Below are 18,111 nucleotides of genomic sequence, written 5' to 3'. Positions count from 1 at the left end.
AAATACGCAGATTGCAAAACTAGTTGGACGCATAAAGAACGGTCTATTAAACGCATAATATTGGCAAAGAGAATAAGCTGTAAAAACATTCTTTTTTTGGTTTTGCATTCTTAACTATATATACCATTTTGTAGCCTTATAAAAGGAACTTGGAACGCGATAAATTAAAAATCCATATTCACGCAAATTTCTGAGCAATCTGAAAAATGTTACGAACCTTCCGCGTAACCGTCGGAGTAATTAAATATTTGCAACAATATCGCGAAACCTTCTACGAATCGTCACACTGGTCTCTAGAGTGTTACAAAAATATTACGATATTGAAACGATACTGGAATACCCCTAGAATACTTTTAGACTTTCGCGTGAACTTCATTATCAAGCGTCTTAACAATTAATTTCCTATATATATACATATATGAGTTTAAACGAAGGATAAAATCACGAGCGGAAATCTTCCAAGTGCTTCCTTCTATATTTTCGCGAAAACTAAAATTGTAGAGAACGAAAGGAAAAAGGACAGGCGGAGGAAAAATGGAGCGATTTTATCGTTCATGACGTGCCATCGATAACGCGCTATTTGCGTAATTGCAGGGCGGTTGGTCCGATAAGAAGCACGAGCGCCGTCGACTGGCTAAAAACCCTTTACATTTTGCGTTTTTTTCCAGCCCATCTACCCATCGAATTTCTTCTAAACGCTTCTTTCTTCTTTGCATCGGTTCACCGGGGTCACTTTATAGTCACCCATTACTCGGAAAATTTAATCTGCATTGAAAGTGCGCCGTTAAGACGGCGTATCGTATCCTCCACCCTCTTCGAGATCGATCGGTATCCTACGATGTGATACTTGATTGGCAAACAGCAGAAAAGTGTTAGCTTTCTTCTCTAAACTCTTTTCCGAGAAATTGAATATTATCGTAGAAAATTATCCCGCGTCATAAAGAAAGTATAGCGTGGAAATTTCGCTTTTCCTAAGTACAGCGGTTTGAGCTGGATCAGCGAATGAGATTAGACGTTGATCAGGCAATCGATCGCTTTTGCATTTTCTGTATACATATACAGATAATAGAAGAATGAGAATACTCGTTGTTTACGTTCACGACTGGACAAAGACATAACAATTTGTCTATCGTTTCGCACATACTACATTCCTACGGTAATACAAAAAACAACGCAGTATAATAAAATGGAGAATTTTCAACGTGTGTGAACGTTGGCGTGTACTGGGCCCAACGATTAATCCAACCACAGCTATCAAACTTCATCGTTCAGATATCTGGTGTTCCAATTAAACGTCACCGATTCGCACTTTCGACCAGCACTCTGACGAAAAGCGTTTTGATGGATGTACCCCGACGCTTTTGAAACAAGTTCCTTGCACCGCTGCACATCGTGTACCACAATGTTTGCCATCTATGTTTGCCGCTCTTCCTCTCCGATGTACAGGTTGTACCGTAAATTGTGGACGCAACTTTACCGCGTCGAACACGTAGGAGCGATAAAAAAGCCATGCACCAGCTGTTCCACCATACCAATCAATTCCAGATATCTTGTTATTTTTACGACTGTCGATACTTTTTATTCCATAATTCGTTTAAATCAACCTTTTTATCATTTTATTGTGCAATCTTTTAAAAGAAATATCAAAAGGAACGATAGGATTTTTCAAACATTTCCAGTGTGAACGATATTTCATTAGATGATACAATGGTGATCGTAAAAAATTCAAATACCTTTTACAAACTAACAATTTGCGAGCCAACGTTTTCCATCTGAAATGGCGAACAATCGGTTCTCCGAAAGTGTTATCGCCCACATAAATTCCGCCGGAGCTGTGCATCACTCTCGGTACATTTTCTGCCATGGAATCGTCTACGTTTTATGATGCAACCTTTACACGCGTCAACTGCGTTGATTCAAGAGAGATTCGTGTTTGGAAAAAATATCTCTTCCATAGAATTCCTGAATTCCAACAGTTTTGACTTTTCTAACTGGAAACTTCAGTGAAACTCAGGGAACTCTCGTTTTAGAACTCCCAGTAGCCCAGAAATCACCGATTACTTCATAGACTGTGAATCATTTTACGCAAGTTCATATTTTTTTGAATATAATTTTTAAAAAATAGAGCCAAGATAGGAAATTGTTTTACGTATTAAATACCATAGAGAATATACTACGCTTTGGATATTTTATATATTTCTGTGTATTCAAATATTTATATATTTCGCATTTTCAAATTTCCCCATAAATGCATAGAAATCCTCAGTCTATTATTTAGAACGCGAGGTCATCTTTCAATCAAACTATTCGCTGGTTAACTATTCATTTATGGCTTATTTATCATCTATCTACAGCAAACTAATAAAGTCGCAAAACGGAGATGCGAAACGGAAAACAGCGTGCATTCAATTCCGGAACGACTTTCAATCTGTACTTGTTTGAATTATGGAAGTTAACATCCGTAGCCCGAGAAGAAAGGCTATTGAATTATTGTCCGCATCCCCCGTAGTGGAGAAAATTCGCCAACAGGATGGAACATACGAGTGGCTTTCTTTTCCAACGAAAATACCCTCTCTTAGGCTTTTGGATATTCACCGATTCTCCTTAACTCTGCTGTGACCTGAATGTCTGATCGTCACAGGATGACATTCCGTCTGTTTAATCATTTCTTACGACAGATTTCATTGTGCGTTAGGGGTGGTTTCTGGCGAACTATACCTTCACAGCGAATGGAGAATTCATTGTGAGGGGGATGATTGTGAATGGGTAGGTTCGTAGGATTTTGAGGGTAGTTTAAAATTGCACGGTCAGAACGTTTGGATGATTCATACGGTTTCTTTTCGACAGTCGGCTTTACCGGAATTGTACAGCAGTTGGATGATCATCCCTTGAAGCTAGTCTCGTCCCTAGTTTCTATTTGAATCGTGGATATTCGCCGTAAGAATATTTCCTCGACACTTTTATAGCACAACCAATCATTCGTATAGTATTTATACGAACGATAAATTGTAAAAAAATGAAAGTATGTTCCGTTATTTTGAGCGATCTAAATTAACTAACTAGATGCTGCTAAATTTATTAAATTGTAAATGTACAACATGTACAATTTAGTAACAGGTAGTTACAGTGGCGATTTAGTAGCTGGTAGTTACAGTTGCGATTTAGTACGGTACGTATTATGCAATTTAGCATAGATACAATTTGGTAAAACACATGTACAATTTAACAATAAGTCCTTCAATTACTTTTTAGAATTTAGCCTTTCCATAAACGATATAAATTTAAATTCCAAAACAGAGAGAGAGAGAGAGAAAGAAAGAGAGGCTATACATCTTTCGCTGTAAATACCAATATATACACAGTATCCATAAATAAATTTCCATAAAACAGTGTTTCTCCTAAATCACCGATTGCATCTGCATCGATTTTACAATGCACGAGAAAGGAATGGAAAAATGTGAAATCCGCTTACGGCGAGTAGCAAGTTGCAGAAACGAAACCATGTTTTACGTTTGATTTTGAACGAAAATTTTCCTCTTCGAATACCTGGTACCTGTGGAAATTACGTGGAGTATATAGAGCGCGCAGCAACGAATATTTCTTAATTCACTTGCATCGACCTCGATTTATTTTCATCGGCGCACGTCAACTGTGGACCCAAAGCTTGGACGTACATGGGGAACCCGGCATAAATCACTTCTGGCCAAGCGTTCGCCGCAATTCACGTCATCACGATGACGAAACACTGTTCTCTTTTCCCCCTATTTTCGACGTATACTTTCCACAGGGTACTCTCCCGTCGAGAAAATCCCAGGGGAATATTGCGCGAATTCTTGAAATTTTCTACGTCGGATATTTCACGCTGACATGGAATGTTTCTTCGATAATAACATCGTTCGTTGATCGCCAGATATTTTAACTAATGCCAAAATTAGCTTCCCCGATAGTTACGCAACGATCATAAATTTCATCGTACAGTGTAATTTGTATCGATCACTTTTTATTTCATATATTGTTTGTTCTTAACGCTTCTGTATACGCTATACTATGAAGTTGCGCTTTTTGCTTGTGTTATAGTTGGTTACAATGTCTCTGTTTGAAGTTTCATATTCCAGTTCAATCCTGCACAGTTTTGATTAGTTTGTACGAGTAACACGTCGGTCCACATTTTTGCCACTCCTGTTTTTCGTCACGAGAATACGAGAAATGGAAAAATTCATTTGAGTTTGGCAAGCGTTATCCCTTTGATAGGCGCAACTTACTTTATTACAGAAACCAAACGTACAATACTAAAAAATACGATAATACTAATCATAAAAACGTATTAAATTGAACAAACGTTCAATTTGGTAGAATAGGAGCGATGGTTGTCGCAAATTTTACTAAATTAATATTTACGAGTAAAAAGAATAAAAGCAGTTCTCTTTTGGTATCATTGGATCATGGTGACTACAATAATTTGAAATAATATTGAATTATTTATTTTTAATTGTATTAAAAATCGACAACCTTCATCGCCTAAAACGTGCAATATAAACTGTAATGAAAAACGTACTAAAATTCTACGTGACATTTATTCCATGCTCTTCATTGTACATCACCTGAAACTAAAACCCATTGGTACCAATTGAGAATTGACATCAATCATCAAAAATTCAGTTCTTATATAATACAAAATTAGCAACAGTCGAAGAGAAAAATTTACGTTACCTTTTGTTTGGACGTTTCAGGACCTGCAATCGGAAATCGAGACACACCGAGACGTGTACGCATCCCTGAATGGTACTGGCCGGAAGCTGTTGAGTTCTCTGGCCAGCCAGGATGACGCTGTTATGCTGCAACGACGCCTGGACGAGATGAACCAGCGATGGCATCACTTGAAAGCGAAGAGTATGGCGATAAGGTAAGTGACGACCGTACTGCCTTTTCTCATTTCTTTTTCCGCTCTCTTCCCTTGTCTCCATTATGGTTCTTTCATCCTCCTGTCTTTCCTCTATCCCACATTATCCGTTTCTTTTTTCAATCCAATTAGCGTTCGCGGTGAGAACGATGACAGGTGGAACGGCGAAGTTTTCAGCTCCCGTGAGCGGTAACAGGTGCGCCGTTTCGAGACAGACGTTCCATTTTGATTGCGGCCGAGTATCTAACCGGCGAGAAGTGGCCGTGGAGAATTCAGCGCGAGATCGCGGTGTGGAAGAATGAATTATACGGGGGATAAGTTGAAACGCGACGGCCAAGAGTTGGGTTATCGGTCTGGTGAAAAAAAAAAAAGAACGGAGGGTGCTTGGAGGAAAAATGTGGGAAAGTGGCGAACCGAGATTTAAGGAAAATAGAAGCTTGAAAAATATATAGAGTGAAAAAGGAAGTGAATGACGCGTTATATGAGGAGAAGAGGGTTGGGGGAGCGGTGGTGTGTAACGAGCAGAGAATAACGCGGAAAAGAAGATGAAAAAGAGTAGTGTATAGAAAAGGAAGCGCGCGAAAACGAAAGACGAAATAGGAAGAAGAAGTAATTGGTGGAACGTGAGATAAAGGTTGGAGTAAGATGAAATGTGAAGGAAAAAAGGAGAAAGAGATTAGCTTTGATCTGAAAATATTATCGGGCTTTAGCGTACTCCTGCTGGCTATTAGATTGGCGAATTGTATCGAATTGGTCGAATGGTCCGTTGCAGCGATTTTCTTTTCGGATCGATGTGTTTTTTTTCCACAGGGATCGACTGATAGCATTTTTAACGTTGCATTAACTATGTCTCTGTGCTTATTCGATCGCTTGTATGTAAAATTTTCTCGTGTCGTTTCGTTTGACATTTTCTTCTCGGATATTTTAATACGTTCGCGGTGAGCAAGGTTGTCGCTTAAAAAGTAAATCCAAAGAGATGCACGTGTCATATTGACGCGAGAACGAACCTACGAAAATGGCGGAAACAAATTTGCGAGCCAACGCACTCTCCTTCGTTGCCACGTGGAAATTTTTCGTCTGGGATCGAAACAACACGAACACGATTTTTTTTCTACCTTTGTCTGGTTTGGTATTTTTTATTTGTTTCTGTTTTCCGCTCCCTACCGGGCGAGCCGTTTACTTCCGAAAACTTGATTTCAGATTCCATTTCGCGTGCCGATCGATTTATTAATCCGTCGAATATTTGAAAAACGCATTAAACCAATGTCAAACTGTTCTCGCGACGACCGTGGAATGTGAACGGTCGAGTTAGGAAAATCGCCGGTGCAAAAATGCTACAGAGGAACTTGAAAACGCGCAGGGTATTTCCAATTGTGCGCGTGTGTTTGCAGTTTCCAGTTTTGCTCGCGACAACGGTGCAAATAGGAAAAAGATAACGTTGAAAAATACCATCGACGTCAACGAAATCCACGCCTGCCTTAATATCCTTCAATTTTTGTGTTTGAAACAGAGGTTGACGTTTAACCGGCATCATTCGACGCAGACGAAAACGAGAAAAAAGGAGCCTAAAAGGAAGAAAAGGGAGGAACAATGTACCTTGCTAATATGGAGAAAGGGAAAACACGAGAGAAAAGATAACGCACGTTGTACGAGACAATGTATACACGCTTAAATGCATATTTTGAAACAGCGATTAACGCGATTAACGCCGAGGAACGACAACAATGACAGAACGGCGGGGGGAAAAAAGGGTTGAAAATCTTAAAAAGAATTCGTAAATCCGCGTGACAACGAACCGAGAATTATTCTCGTGACAACATTGCCGGAACAATGGCTTTTGACGCGCGAACAATTCCAAAGATTTCCAAAGCTGGGCGCACCGGGTCAGTGGCCGTGCGCACGCAGTAGGTTAACTATGAAGCCGGAAATTCTCCGAGCGCCATTCTCCTTTGATAACGTAGCAGTTATGCGTCGCGGTAATACGTAAGCAGAAATTGTAGCGACGAAAGAGCTACCGTTTCGCCCCTACCCTCTGGATCTTTGACGTTCGACCTGGCCTCGGTTCCAACCCTATCGATGCGTTGTGATGAGAAACTCTCACGGGATTCTCCGTGAAACTTTGAAGCCGCGACGCTGCTTTGACATCGCAAAACCTCTGCTCCGATCGCACCGACTCCAACCAGGTTGGATTATTAAGGAGCATATTGATTTTAGTCGGTCGATGCTCGATGCGTGCCCGGATTACAATCAAGGTTTACGTTTGTTACATGGTAATTTGAGTTCTCCGAATCAGCATTTGGAATTCAGTTGGTAGAATTAATATTCTATTGCGTTATCCGAAGGAAGCGATCCGATGAGAGATTTGTATTTAAGAATTTCAACCCATTCTGTAGAAAAACCGATGATTTCTCCTCTTTTGTTTCGGTTCTAATAATCAGCGATACAAGTAAAACTTTGTTTTCCATTATTTCAGTATTATTCGCCTGTGTTTCATTGCTCCATCATCCATAATTCGCGACTTTTTATCATTTTTGCTGGATGCTAATATTATAATATTAGCAGTTTGTTTGTTCAGATATTATTTTATATTTTACGATAGTAGATATGCAGTCTCGATTGTTTATCGCTTTAATGGCAAAACTATTATCTTTTTTAACGAGGTGGAGGTAGAACGAAAAAATATTTGAATCCAAAAATTTCATCACAGCTTAAATACTCTCCGTTTCCGTGTTTACCAGCCGCGTGCTCAGCGCCCATCTTCCGAAGACAAAAATAGAAGCACAGTGAAGCGTTCGCTAGTTTGTGAAATTCGTAGGTGAAAAATTACCGGCGCGCTGTTTTTTCAACGTTCGCCGGTGAAAAACTCCATTCATCTTTCAATTCTGGAGGAAAAGATGAAAAGAGACCGTTGCTAGTTCTTTTGAAATTCGTCGATGAAAAATTACCGCGGTGACCTGAAACGCGTAACTAGGAAAAGAGCGAGAGAAAAAGACAAAGCGCGAGCAAGAAAATTCTAAAGTCAATGTCCATTTATTATTCCCGTTTCGCTTAATCAATTTCCCATTTTTATCGTCTGCAAAAGCCGCGCCCGTTTAAAAAACGTGAATCCCGACCTGAATCCGTGAACCGGCTGGCGCTTGATTTGCATCAGCCAGTTTATTATAAATCCTCCTTGGATTTTCCTCGTAGAAAAGTTCGCACATCTTCCTTGCGGAAGCAGTTTCGTTGCAAGGAGTTTCCAGATGGAATCTTCTTGCCGTCGATCGCCATCGTGTACTACGTTCGTGGATTACCTCTGTGCCCATATTGAAATCTTTATCGGTGGAAATTGCGAATCCCTGTTTCTGTCGCATGCATCGGATATGCCACGCACGAGTTGCCATCGCGGTGCTTTCGTAGCGAAGTATAAAATGGATCCTTGCGATCGATCAAAACGATAGAGAGAAGAAAGTGACTTCTTCAAATTCGCGTTTTTCAGATTCCGGATGTTTTGTTAAGGGAAATTTTTCACTAAAAAAGACATGCTTAGCTGTTGTTACTGTTGTACCGAGACCGAATGAATCTTCGAATCAAAATACGATGTTCGAGATCTGTTCTGATCTGTTGAATACTCTGAGGAATCTCACGAAAATTTTTCAGAAATCCGATTGGAATCTCTTCGCTCGATAGTGCGTGTTATCTTGATTAAGTGCCAAGTTCTGATTTGAAGTTGGCTGTGGTCTGCTGCAGATGGTTGTGTAGCTTCTCCATTGATCGTGCTTTTAGCTAACGGACGTATCGAAGTGTTTGAAGAGCTGTGACCAACGGTGTCACTAGAGTTTTCTCATTCGATAACTCTCACAGACTCGATTACACGTATCGTATTTACAGTGGGAACGAGCGGAGAAAACGACGAAGAAAATGCTCTTTTCACTAGAGAATTTCGACGACACGTTTGCTACGGGTGCACATAATCGGATTTCCAGTCGCGGCAACTTGATGACGACGTCGCGTTCGTTCCAGCTTTCGAGACGGTGGTTCTCGGTAAACTTTCGCCTAGCCGGACGAACTATGCGAATTCGCGGCACGGTGACGGAAATTTTCGACGGAAGTTAAACGCTTTGACGGTGACCAGCCGAAGGGAAATTTCTCGGTATACTGAGACAACCAAGAGAGGAAAGTTGTGAGTCATCTTGGTTTTCGACAACCGTCCGTGGTACATAACAGTTTCGCGTTTCAATCTTGCGTCGTCCGTCAACTTTAATAAAGATATCTCCCTCTCCACTTCTGTTTGGACAGCGGTAACCGGGCAGAAGGTTGATTTTTGCTTAGATGGAAACCGGCTGTTGCATCGTCATGATGTTTCACCGGGAATGAAACCGGTTTACAAACGTTTGTACTTTATTAAAGAATATCGTAGGAGGTTGCTTATTGATATCATTTGAGACTGTGTACTCTACGACGATATTAGACGACGACTCGGTTTAATATCGGACGATTCTGAAAGTTGCTGCCGTTTTTGAGCTGTTTACTTTGAGAGGCTACAACTCTGCTGAAGTTTATTATTCCTGTTTGATAGAAGCACCAATATTTCAGGCTCTTACGAAAGCAAGTAAGGAAGCAATCTCTGAATAGTACTTTCGAGATCCGTCTATTAGCCGGAAGCATCTCTCTGTAAAATAATTGTTCCATGAAATATGAAGCATTAGATCTATTGGAAGATCAGTAGAATATCAATCAAATGCATTTGAGGCTCGTTTAATATTTCATGGCTCGATGTCTAACATACGCAGCACCTTAACCCATACAATTTGCAAATTCACTTTTTAAACAAGGATTCCTCTATTCAGCCATCCCCCTACGTTGAAAACTCGCGAAAATTTATATTGGAAAAAAAAAAATTATTCAATCCTCGGTTCTTTTACATATAATTTACAGCCGTCGACGGCGAAGAAGAGACAGAGAAGTTTCATGCAGGATCCCGATAACGGGATAGGATTCGCCTTCACTCTCTCTCTCTCTCTCTCTTCCTCTCTCTCTCTCCCTCTCACTCACTCACTCACTCACTCACTCCACTCCAAGAGGATTAATTTCAATCCTCTCCGGAGGCTCAAAGTGTTCGCAGAAAAGGCTGGAATCGTTCCGTGGTTCAGGGGGAATGACTCGAAAATTTAAGTAGCACCGATAAAGCGAAGTCAGCAGCGGGTTAACCCGGATAGAGTCGAGCAATCAGTCTCCATTAATTAGTCCGAGCTCAAGCTCACGGTGCTTGATTACCGGAGGGGAGAGCGTATTCGTGGGGGAGGGTACGGAGCAACGAAAGCTGCGAGCGGAAGCTTGGTCCCCTCCTCTTTCCACCTTTTCGACCCTGCTTCTCGTCTTGTTCCTCTGATTTCGCCGATCTTTTCGATCTTTTTCTCCCTCTCGCTCTCTCTTTTTAATCCCTTTTCTTCTCTTTGAATCGTCCGCCATATTTACCGGTGGTAACCTTCGAATTTTAGTATCTCTCTCTCTCTCTCTTTCTTGCTTGTGAGTCGTCGTTCCAGCACGGTTTCAACGCGGTTGCCAGTCCGCAATCAGACCACAAATACCGTTGGAAATGCTGATCCCGATAATTCGACCAACGATCGTTTCTGGCACCGGTTTGAACGGGGTCGGGAACACCGATACCTCTGATATGTTATATCACCGGCGAAACTTTCCGAACAACCGGCCAGCGATGCTGAGAAAGAGAGAGAACCAGTCGACAACCGAATGTCTGCCCTCTCTCGCCTTTGTCCAGCTTCGTCGATCGCAGGGATTGGCTTTTTAATAGAATGTCGCGCTGGATTCTCGATACTATACCGAAAAATACATCTATCGGTTCGATGTTTTTCACCGCTGCCTGTTGCCGGTTTTCTGATTAAGTCGCAGGATATTACAGCCAACTATTTCTGCTTCTTGCAAGATACAGTGGTTCGAGAAATTATTTGAACACTTGTAGCAATTTCTTACGGATACAAAAAAAAACATTATATGTATTGGCTTTTGAAACTATATAGATGTTACAAGATATTTATTGAAAGCATTTTGTATCGTAAACATTAGCAAAATATTTCAATAATCACTATATTAGTTAATTATTCGGTATATTAATAGACACCAATATTTATGCAAATTTTCCTGCTGTATATCGATTGTTTACTAAGCGTATGTTTGCGGTAAATGGTTTGGAACTTCTACATACATTTTCAAATCGGTTCCAAATTTTACCAACGTAATCACGATAATCGTATCTCGTTGCAATAGCAGTGAAATTTCAGAAAGTTTCATATACCGCGCACATGAAAAGATTCTGCGGTAAGTGATCGAATACTTTCGTGGACACGTTGTATAGTTTTTGCAGATTTATCTTTCAAACTGTTTCGTAATTTGTTATATTATACCTGGTATTAGGATTTTGAAATTGCATGAATTCGTAAAATTTGACGCGTGTTTGGTAGAGAGAATGGTATTTAATCGATAAAGAAAACCGTTCGATTTCCATTTAAAGAACAGTCAGGTTTAATTTCGCCGGCAACAGCTTTTCCTCGTAGACGTCGTAATCTTTTTGCCCGATGTGTGCAACAGCTGCCTGCTGCTGTTGTTTGCCGTACGAATTACACAATCCTTCTCCTCTCTTGCAGCGAAACTCCAGTATTTCGTGAAGGTTTGCTGGTTCAGCGAAGTGAAAGGGAGGGTAAATTCGGGGGTAAACTACATTGCTGCGAACAAATAAAGAATTGGTAACCCTTGTCCCTTTCGTCTTTCTTCTTTTATAGAACGACTCGTCAACCATCGAAAAATCCCCTATCGCTTTTACGTTAATACGTTTTGATTATAACCGCGTGTTTGATATCTCAGACTTTCCAATACTTCGATATATATCCGTTACAACGGGACGTGATAAAGTGCACGCATACCGAGCGAAAATTCAAAGTCGATTTTCTCGAAAACAAAGCCTCAAACGAAAAACTTTTATTCTATATTTTCGACTTCTTTTTTCGCGTAGAATCACCCCCTTTCCGCTTGTACCATCAGTTACCAACCACCCTGTATATATACAATAACTCACAAAAGTATTTGAACACTTATCATTGAACATTTTTATGAACATATTACGCATGTTATAGAAAATTCTTTGAATTATCATTAGATTATTACAGCAGTTGTAACATGGAAATTTTAAAGCAGTCCTAAAATGTGTATAAAAGTTACAAGATATTCACTGCAAATATACGCTTGATAGAAATAATTTTCTCACCATAAAGTGTATGTTTGCTAGAAACATTTTCTAACATCTATGTAGGTTTTCGTATTTGTTTCACGATGGTCCTATCGTATGCCAAACAAAACCTTTTGTATAACACGTAATATATTCAATAAAGCTTCCGATAAATATATGTATAAATAATGATCTTTAGGACACTGTATTTCGATTAACTATTCTTTCTCTCCTTCTATTTTGATACGGTCGATACACGGACAGAGAACAAAGAAACACGACCAATGACCGGTTCCATCGTCGTCGAAATAAATTATACCACCCTCTGTATCAACGCGTATAGACCTCCAGGTGGAATAAAAATCGCAGAAACTTCATTCTTCGCCGCACGCCCCTCTAATTCACTCTCTCGATAACAGACAGAGATTTATAACAGGGGAAGCGTGGCCGAGATAAAAATCGGCGACTTTTCGTTGCGTTGCGCTCGGCCAGGGACGGATTTCGCGCAAACAAGATACCGGTAGCAGGTAAAATCAATAGCGCCAGCAATTAGTTACCGTGGCACGCACGCGAAAAGGGCAGGAGCTGCATCCGGCAGTCGGATACGCGGACTTTTCGGACTTGTTCAACATCCGGGGCCGCTGCTCTCTCCCTCTGCCTCTCTCATTCTTCTCTTTTTTATTTTCTATTTTCGAACCTCGTGCACCGAACCGTTCGAATCGACGCACGAAAAAAACAGTCGACCCGAACTAGTCGAGAATTTGTACGTGAAAATTGGAACCTTTCGGGGAACGACTGGATGAGAAAATTTGTCTGCTGCACGTGCCACCGGTTGACAGAGTCCATTCGTTTGGTCGTGATATAAGATGTTCCTATTCGCTTCTGTCTGCCACTTGGAAGTTAATCAATAACAACTTAATTAATCCTCTGTAGCGTCACGAATTACCGACACACTCTGTGTTACTTCGTTTTAACGATTTGACCATTTTGTAAACTGAAAGGAGATTTGTAATCAAGACAATGTTGTTTCGTGGTGGTTCGTCATGAGTGTAACTCGATATTATGAGACAAGAGATTAGTTCTTTGTTTGTCTACCTTGTTTTACGATCAATCGATCATAATTACGTCGTAAATTATTTACAGAAAGTAAATTAGTTAGCCGGGTACAAAGAAATCCGAAACTATTCGCAACATTCTCCATTAACGTCATTACCGTGAAAGGAGAGAGAACGTGTTTACGTATAGAGTACATTGTAAAAATTGCACATTAGCGGTTCAAAAACACTAAAAAAGATGATCGCCGACACGACACGACAGACATCTCTTCATCAGGAACCAGCTGAAATAGCGAAAAACCTCGTTCGCCAAATCCAGGAAGGGAAACAGCGAGATAGAAGAGTATCTTCTGCAAACACGGAAACGCTATGAAACCTGAGAGGCAGCAAAGGAGAGTCACGGTTGTTATTCGAGAACATGAATCGGGAGGAATAATTACAGATACTGAGAGGTTCTCGCGTCCCAGCGCCATTACTCGCGGCGCGATTAGCGCACTCGCGCGTTCACGTATGTCGAGTGTCTAGGCGCCGGCGCGTCGAATCATCGAAACTGACGGAACACACGAGGGCGAGAACCACGCGAAGCATCGTGCAACGTCGCTTTTACGCTCGTATCTCGCCGTGGAAAAGACTTCAAAGGCCTGTGCACTGCGTTTCTTTTAATGCCGCCTCTACGCGGCAGCTCGTTGCTCGGGAATTGTTCTCGCATGGGAACGTCGCGACTTTTCCAGAAGCTCGGCTTCCATCCGTGCCGGAAGCGATCGTTCCAAGCTTCGTTACGAAGCAGTTGTGTTTCGTCTCGATTCCCTTGCAATCGGAGTTTCTCTGCATTTGTTGTTTCGTCGCATTCTCTCGTACGAACTGCAAGAGAAAGATTGGAAAAAAGAGAACGATGAGTTAGTCGGTTAATGATAAGATCTCGAGGTTCCTTGCTGCTGGTTCAACGATGTTTACCGGTGGAAATCGATAACGAAGGATATAGCAAGGTTCGAGTCGCGTAAGCTTCGACATCTTAAAACTCAATCTTGAAATTTGCACTGAATTATCGAGCCTGTTGTATTTTACGAGACACTGTCAGTCTTTAGTGCAATGGAGAAAACATTGGGAAATATCGTGTACTTTATCGAGAAAAGATATCAAAAATAAGAATACGTTTCGTGCAACCGATAAAATATTGGTCATATTCGAATTTAGCTAATTACAAAGCAAATTACGTAGCTTGTTATTTCAAGCAAATTAGTTGGCGAGTATCGCGACTCAAACAGTAACATGCAGAAAATCAGGACTTTTAAACAGCTTTGTATATTCGTATGGAAAAATTATATCTGTATATCCATTTAGAGGACAATGAACGTTAAAGTTACGCATAACGTGACGCGAGTTTAGAATCTGTGTCCACACTGTGTACTGCATGTCGGGGAACAAAAGCGGTGAAAGAACCGACAAAAGAGACTGTCAGGTTGAATTATTAAATCACGTGGCAAACGAACCAGTCTAAAAGCTCGGTCAAAGGGACGCCATTGAATCCTCGACAATTTCGAAAGGTGTACGGTGATGCCGGCGAAAATAGTGGGTCCTGTGATAGCGAAGAGCCGCGATAGTTGATTCGTCGCGCGCGCCAGCTGAACCGGAAGTGACAGGTAGATAATCGCGGATCGTGATGAATCACCAAGCCAGGCCCTTATCAGTCGCCCCCTGTACATCGTCGTTCTTTGCCCGTCGTTTCGCGAACACACCGAAATCTGTCACGTACAGCGCTTTTCCGCTACCAGAACACGGCACCTATTCTCCCTTTCTATTTCTCTGTTTCTCTGTGTGTCGAACGAATCCGGTCAAATCGAAGTTATTTTTACGTGACGTCGTCGCGAAGACATAGAAAACGTGGCTGGATATCGAGAACGAATGACCAACAGGGAATTTGTTGCGATCGTGTTCGACGGTGTAGACCAGGTGCAAAATGTTGGGAGAATATTTCATTGGAAGTATGACAGATTTATACCATTGGGAGGAAATTATGGTATAGTTCGGTAGATGATTAATGTTACTGGATGATAGAGTTTGGGTCGAGTGATTACAATAGTTTGAAAGTATTAAGCGAGAATGTAGTCGAAGAATTGCTATAGACAAGTAATTCTCTTCTACTTATTACGATTATAAAATGACAAGTTGACAAACGAATATCCTACGATTTCTCCAGTCAACGGTATTTGATTATCTTCGTTCTTTGTAATCCTAAAGTAGCCAAACAAAACTGCAAATTTCGCTTCGATCTAAAGAGATTAAGTGGCAATTAACTGACATTAAGAAAATTACTCTATCCCACCTATATCGATTAACAAAAGAATTCAATAATTCCATCGGATCCATCGTCGCGTTATTTGCATCAAGCAATTCCAAAAAAGAAAAAAATCGAAAACGGAGCTATGAAACAAAACACTAAATTCTACGAAATATTCACACCATTTGTCCGATACGCGGTGAGTTAGACACAGCATTATATTTCATGGTTTAACAGCAATACACCAACAGAATGAAATCAAGCTGTCGCTCAGGTCGAAGCTTCCTTCCTTCCTTCCGGTCTGAGAGCAGTCGTAACTCATTACTGGTACTGGGGTAGTACGTGTTTCCAGGGGTGTATCGGATGCACGATAGCGGGCGTCGGCTTAAAGTATGATAAGGTGTGGCTTAGCGTTAATCTCCGGAAGAGCTGTCGGTTTTCCCGCGCGGGCTACCTCGTTTCTGCCCGCTAAATGCACCTTCCTCCTTGCCTAACCGTATCCACGTATCCACGACGTCTATATTCCCGGGCATTACGTTCCGTTCAAACCAGATGCGACCCGACCGGCTTACTTAGCCGTTCTCCGTGTCCTTGCCAGCGTCGTTCGACGAGGGACGCTACCCTAAAGCTCTCCGCTTCTCTCCGCTTCTCTCCGCCAGGAATCGATAGGAATTTATAGCAGCAGATAGTCGTAAACGTGGATGATCGGATGTGGGAGTGTTTTCGTTTGATCTCGACGAGTATGAGCTATTGAATTACTATGGGTCGCCCTAACGATAATATTATTGCAAGGGAACAGTAAAATAACTTGTATATTTATAAACTATGGTACGTTATTACAATCGAAGGGCTTACTGCAGTAAGACAGCTTTATTTTCCAGTAATTCGACTAAAAATAAAAATTAACTTAAGATCCATCGAATCGATACTTTTTCACGCGTGCTATAAATTCGGTAAACTCTTCGAACTGGCTAAAATTCTAATCGTTGTTCTAACTGTTAGGCGTATTGAAACTTAGCTCCCACGGTAACTTAATTATCTCTCGAAACGACGAATCTACTGACAACTAGATGTTTTCGATCTGATATAAATTTCTATCGTGAATCTTGATCGTCCAAATAGGAACAGAATTCATTGGGATTGTGTTTTTATCCGGAAGAAATAGTCGGTATTGGCGGTGTGTACAAGGATTTCCGGGGATTACACTCCGAGGCATACTCTTAGAATTAGATAGAAGCCACGGTTTACTTAGTCAGTTTAGTTCCTAACGCGTGTACACGGCTGGCGAAACGTGGGTTTCCTCCGAGCGTCGATTTATTACTCGCGGTTCGAAACCGGCGTCTCCTTAATAAATCTTCTACATTAATTTCGATTTAAACGACTCGTTATTCCAAACAGTACCGTAACTCATCGCCATAGTAGGGGTAGAGTAAGCGTTTAATCGAACTGCCGGCTCGAGTCATTCAGGGGAAAAGCGTTTCGCAGTTCGAACCCAGTGGTAAGCGTTTAATCTGCATAGATTAATTTGATCTGTAATCAAATCTGACCGCCAATGAATTGGGGCGAGTCTCTTCTCGGCCGATGTCGATTTCAAATTATCGGTATACCGTGCTAGACTGGCATTAGTCGAAATTATATTTGTTACGTGGATTATTATATTGAATTATACGCGTTGAGATAACGTGACGTTTCGAAACAACGCGGAATGCTTCTTTGAAGTACCGTCAAATTTTCTGCCAAAGAAAACCGCTTCAATCGTTGCAACATTAAATAAAAAAGCTGTTTTCGAATGAATAATTCCATCGACACGAATTCCTTTAAACACGAATTTTCGCGATAATCGAACGATCATATTTGTTTACCGGTGACATTCTATGGTTGGGATTCCTGTAACTACGAAACGATCACAATCCTTTGATGATAGACGAACGAACAGACCCAACGATTGATAAAATCGGAGTAGGACCGAAAGATTTTTCGCGAAACGTAGAATTTGTCTAAATGTCCCGGTAAGTTTCGACTAAATGGAATTACCGTTATCGGATAATTCACGTCACCAATGGTCCAAGGCTACAGTTACAATGGATGTGTGTTCTAACATGTATATTTCTACAAATGCTTCTTTCGTCAGAGCAAAAGTTTGTTAGAATGTACATCCACTGACTACCAGTCAGACTCAAAGAAAAAAAAGATCCAGAAAATGTATCGTCAACGAAACGACACACTCCTGGTTCTATCTTCAAACATCACGAGAAACCAATAGGCCCGTTCCTCAAGCTGAAATTTCCGACGTGCAAAGCGAAGTCTCAGAAATAGAAGGGGACAGGTTTTCGCGGAAACAAAAGGGTCCATTTATAGATGATTCTCCTGAGGGAAATGGGGGTTCGAGAAACGACATCCTCTAGATGTATCGATCTCTATATCATCTACCGAAGACGTAACAGAAGATCGTACGAACATCGGATCCCTTCAGGTTTGTACGTGTTTCGTGGACGAAAGACGGTCGACGTACCTCGGAAGTGACATTTTCACGCGTAGTCGCGTTGATGGCGATTATCTCGAGATATGTTTCGCTCGGTTAGTCCATGAAAAGAATCTGATATCGGTACGTACGAAGAAACGATGTCTGGCTGCGTGTCTTCGACTCTTGAAAATG

General features: G+C 41.1%; 1 protein-coding gene across 9 annotated transcripts in view; it reads left to right on the top strand.

Annotated features, from left to right (window-relative positions):
• The window catches only part of LOC122571259 (dystrophin, isoforms A/C/F/G/H), a 438,419-nt gene that overhangs the window by 334,596 nt on the left and 85,712 nt on the right, over nt 1-18,111 (top strand). For all 9 annotated transcript variants that reach the window (XM_043734851.1, XM_043734846.1, XM_043734833.1 and 6 more), the window contains one exon: nt 4,731-4,903. In XM_043734851.1, coding sequence (XP_043590786.1) covers nt 4,731-4,903 — 173 coding nt within the window. The remainder of the gene's footprint in view (nt 1-4,730; nt 4,904-18,111) is intronic.

The sequence above is a fragment of the Bombus pyrosoma genome, linkage group LG1, assembly GCF_014825855.1.
Source record: "Bombus pyrosoma isolate SC7728 linkage group LG1, ASM1482585v1, whole genome shotgun sequence".
Taxonomy (NCBI): Eukaryota; Metazoa; Arthropoda; class Insecta; order Hymenoptera; family Apidae; genus Bombus; species Bombus pyrosoma.
The sequence above is the reverse complement of the archived record's forward strand: the minus strand, read 5'-3'. Positions and strand labels throughout refer to the sequence as shown.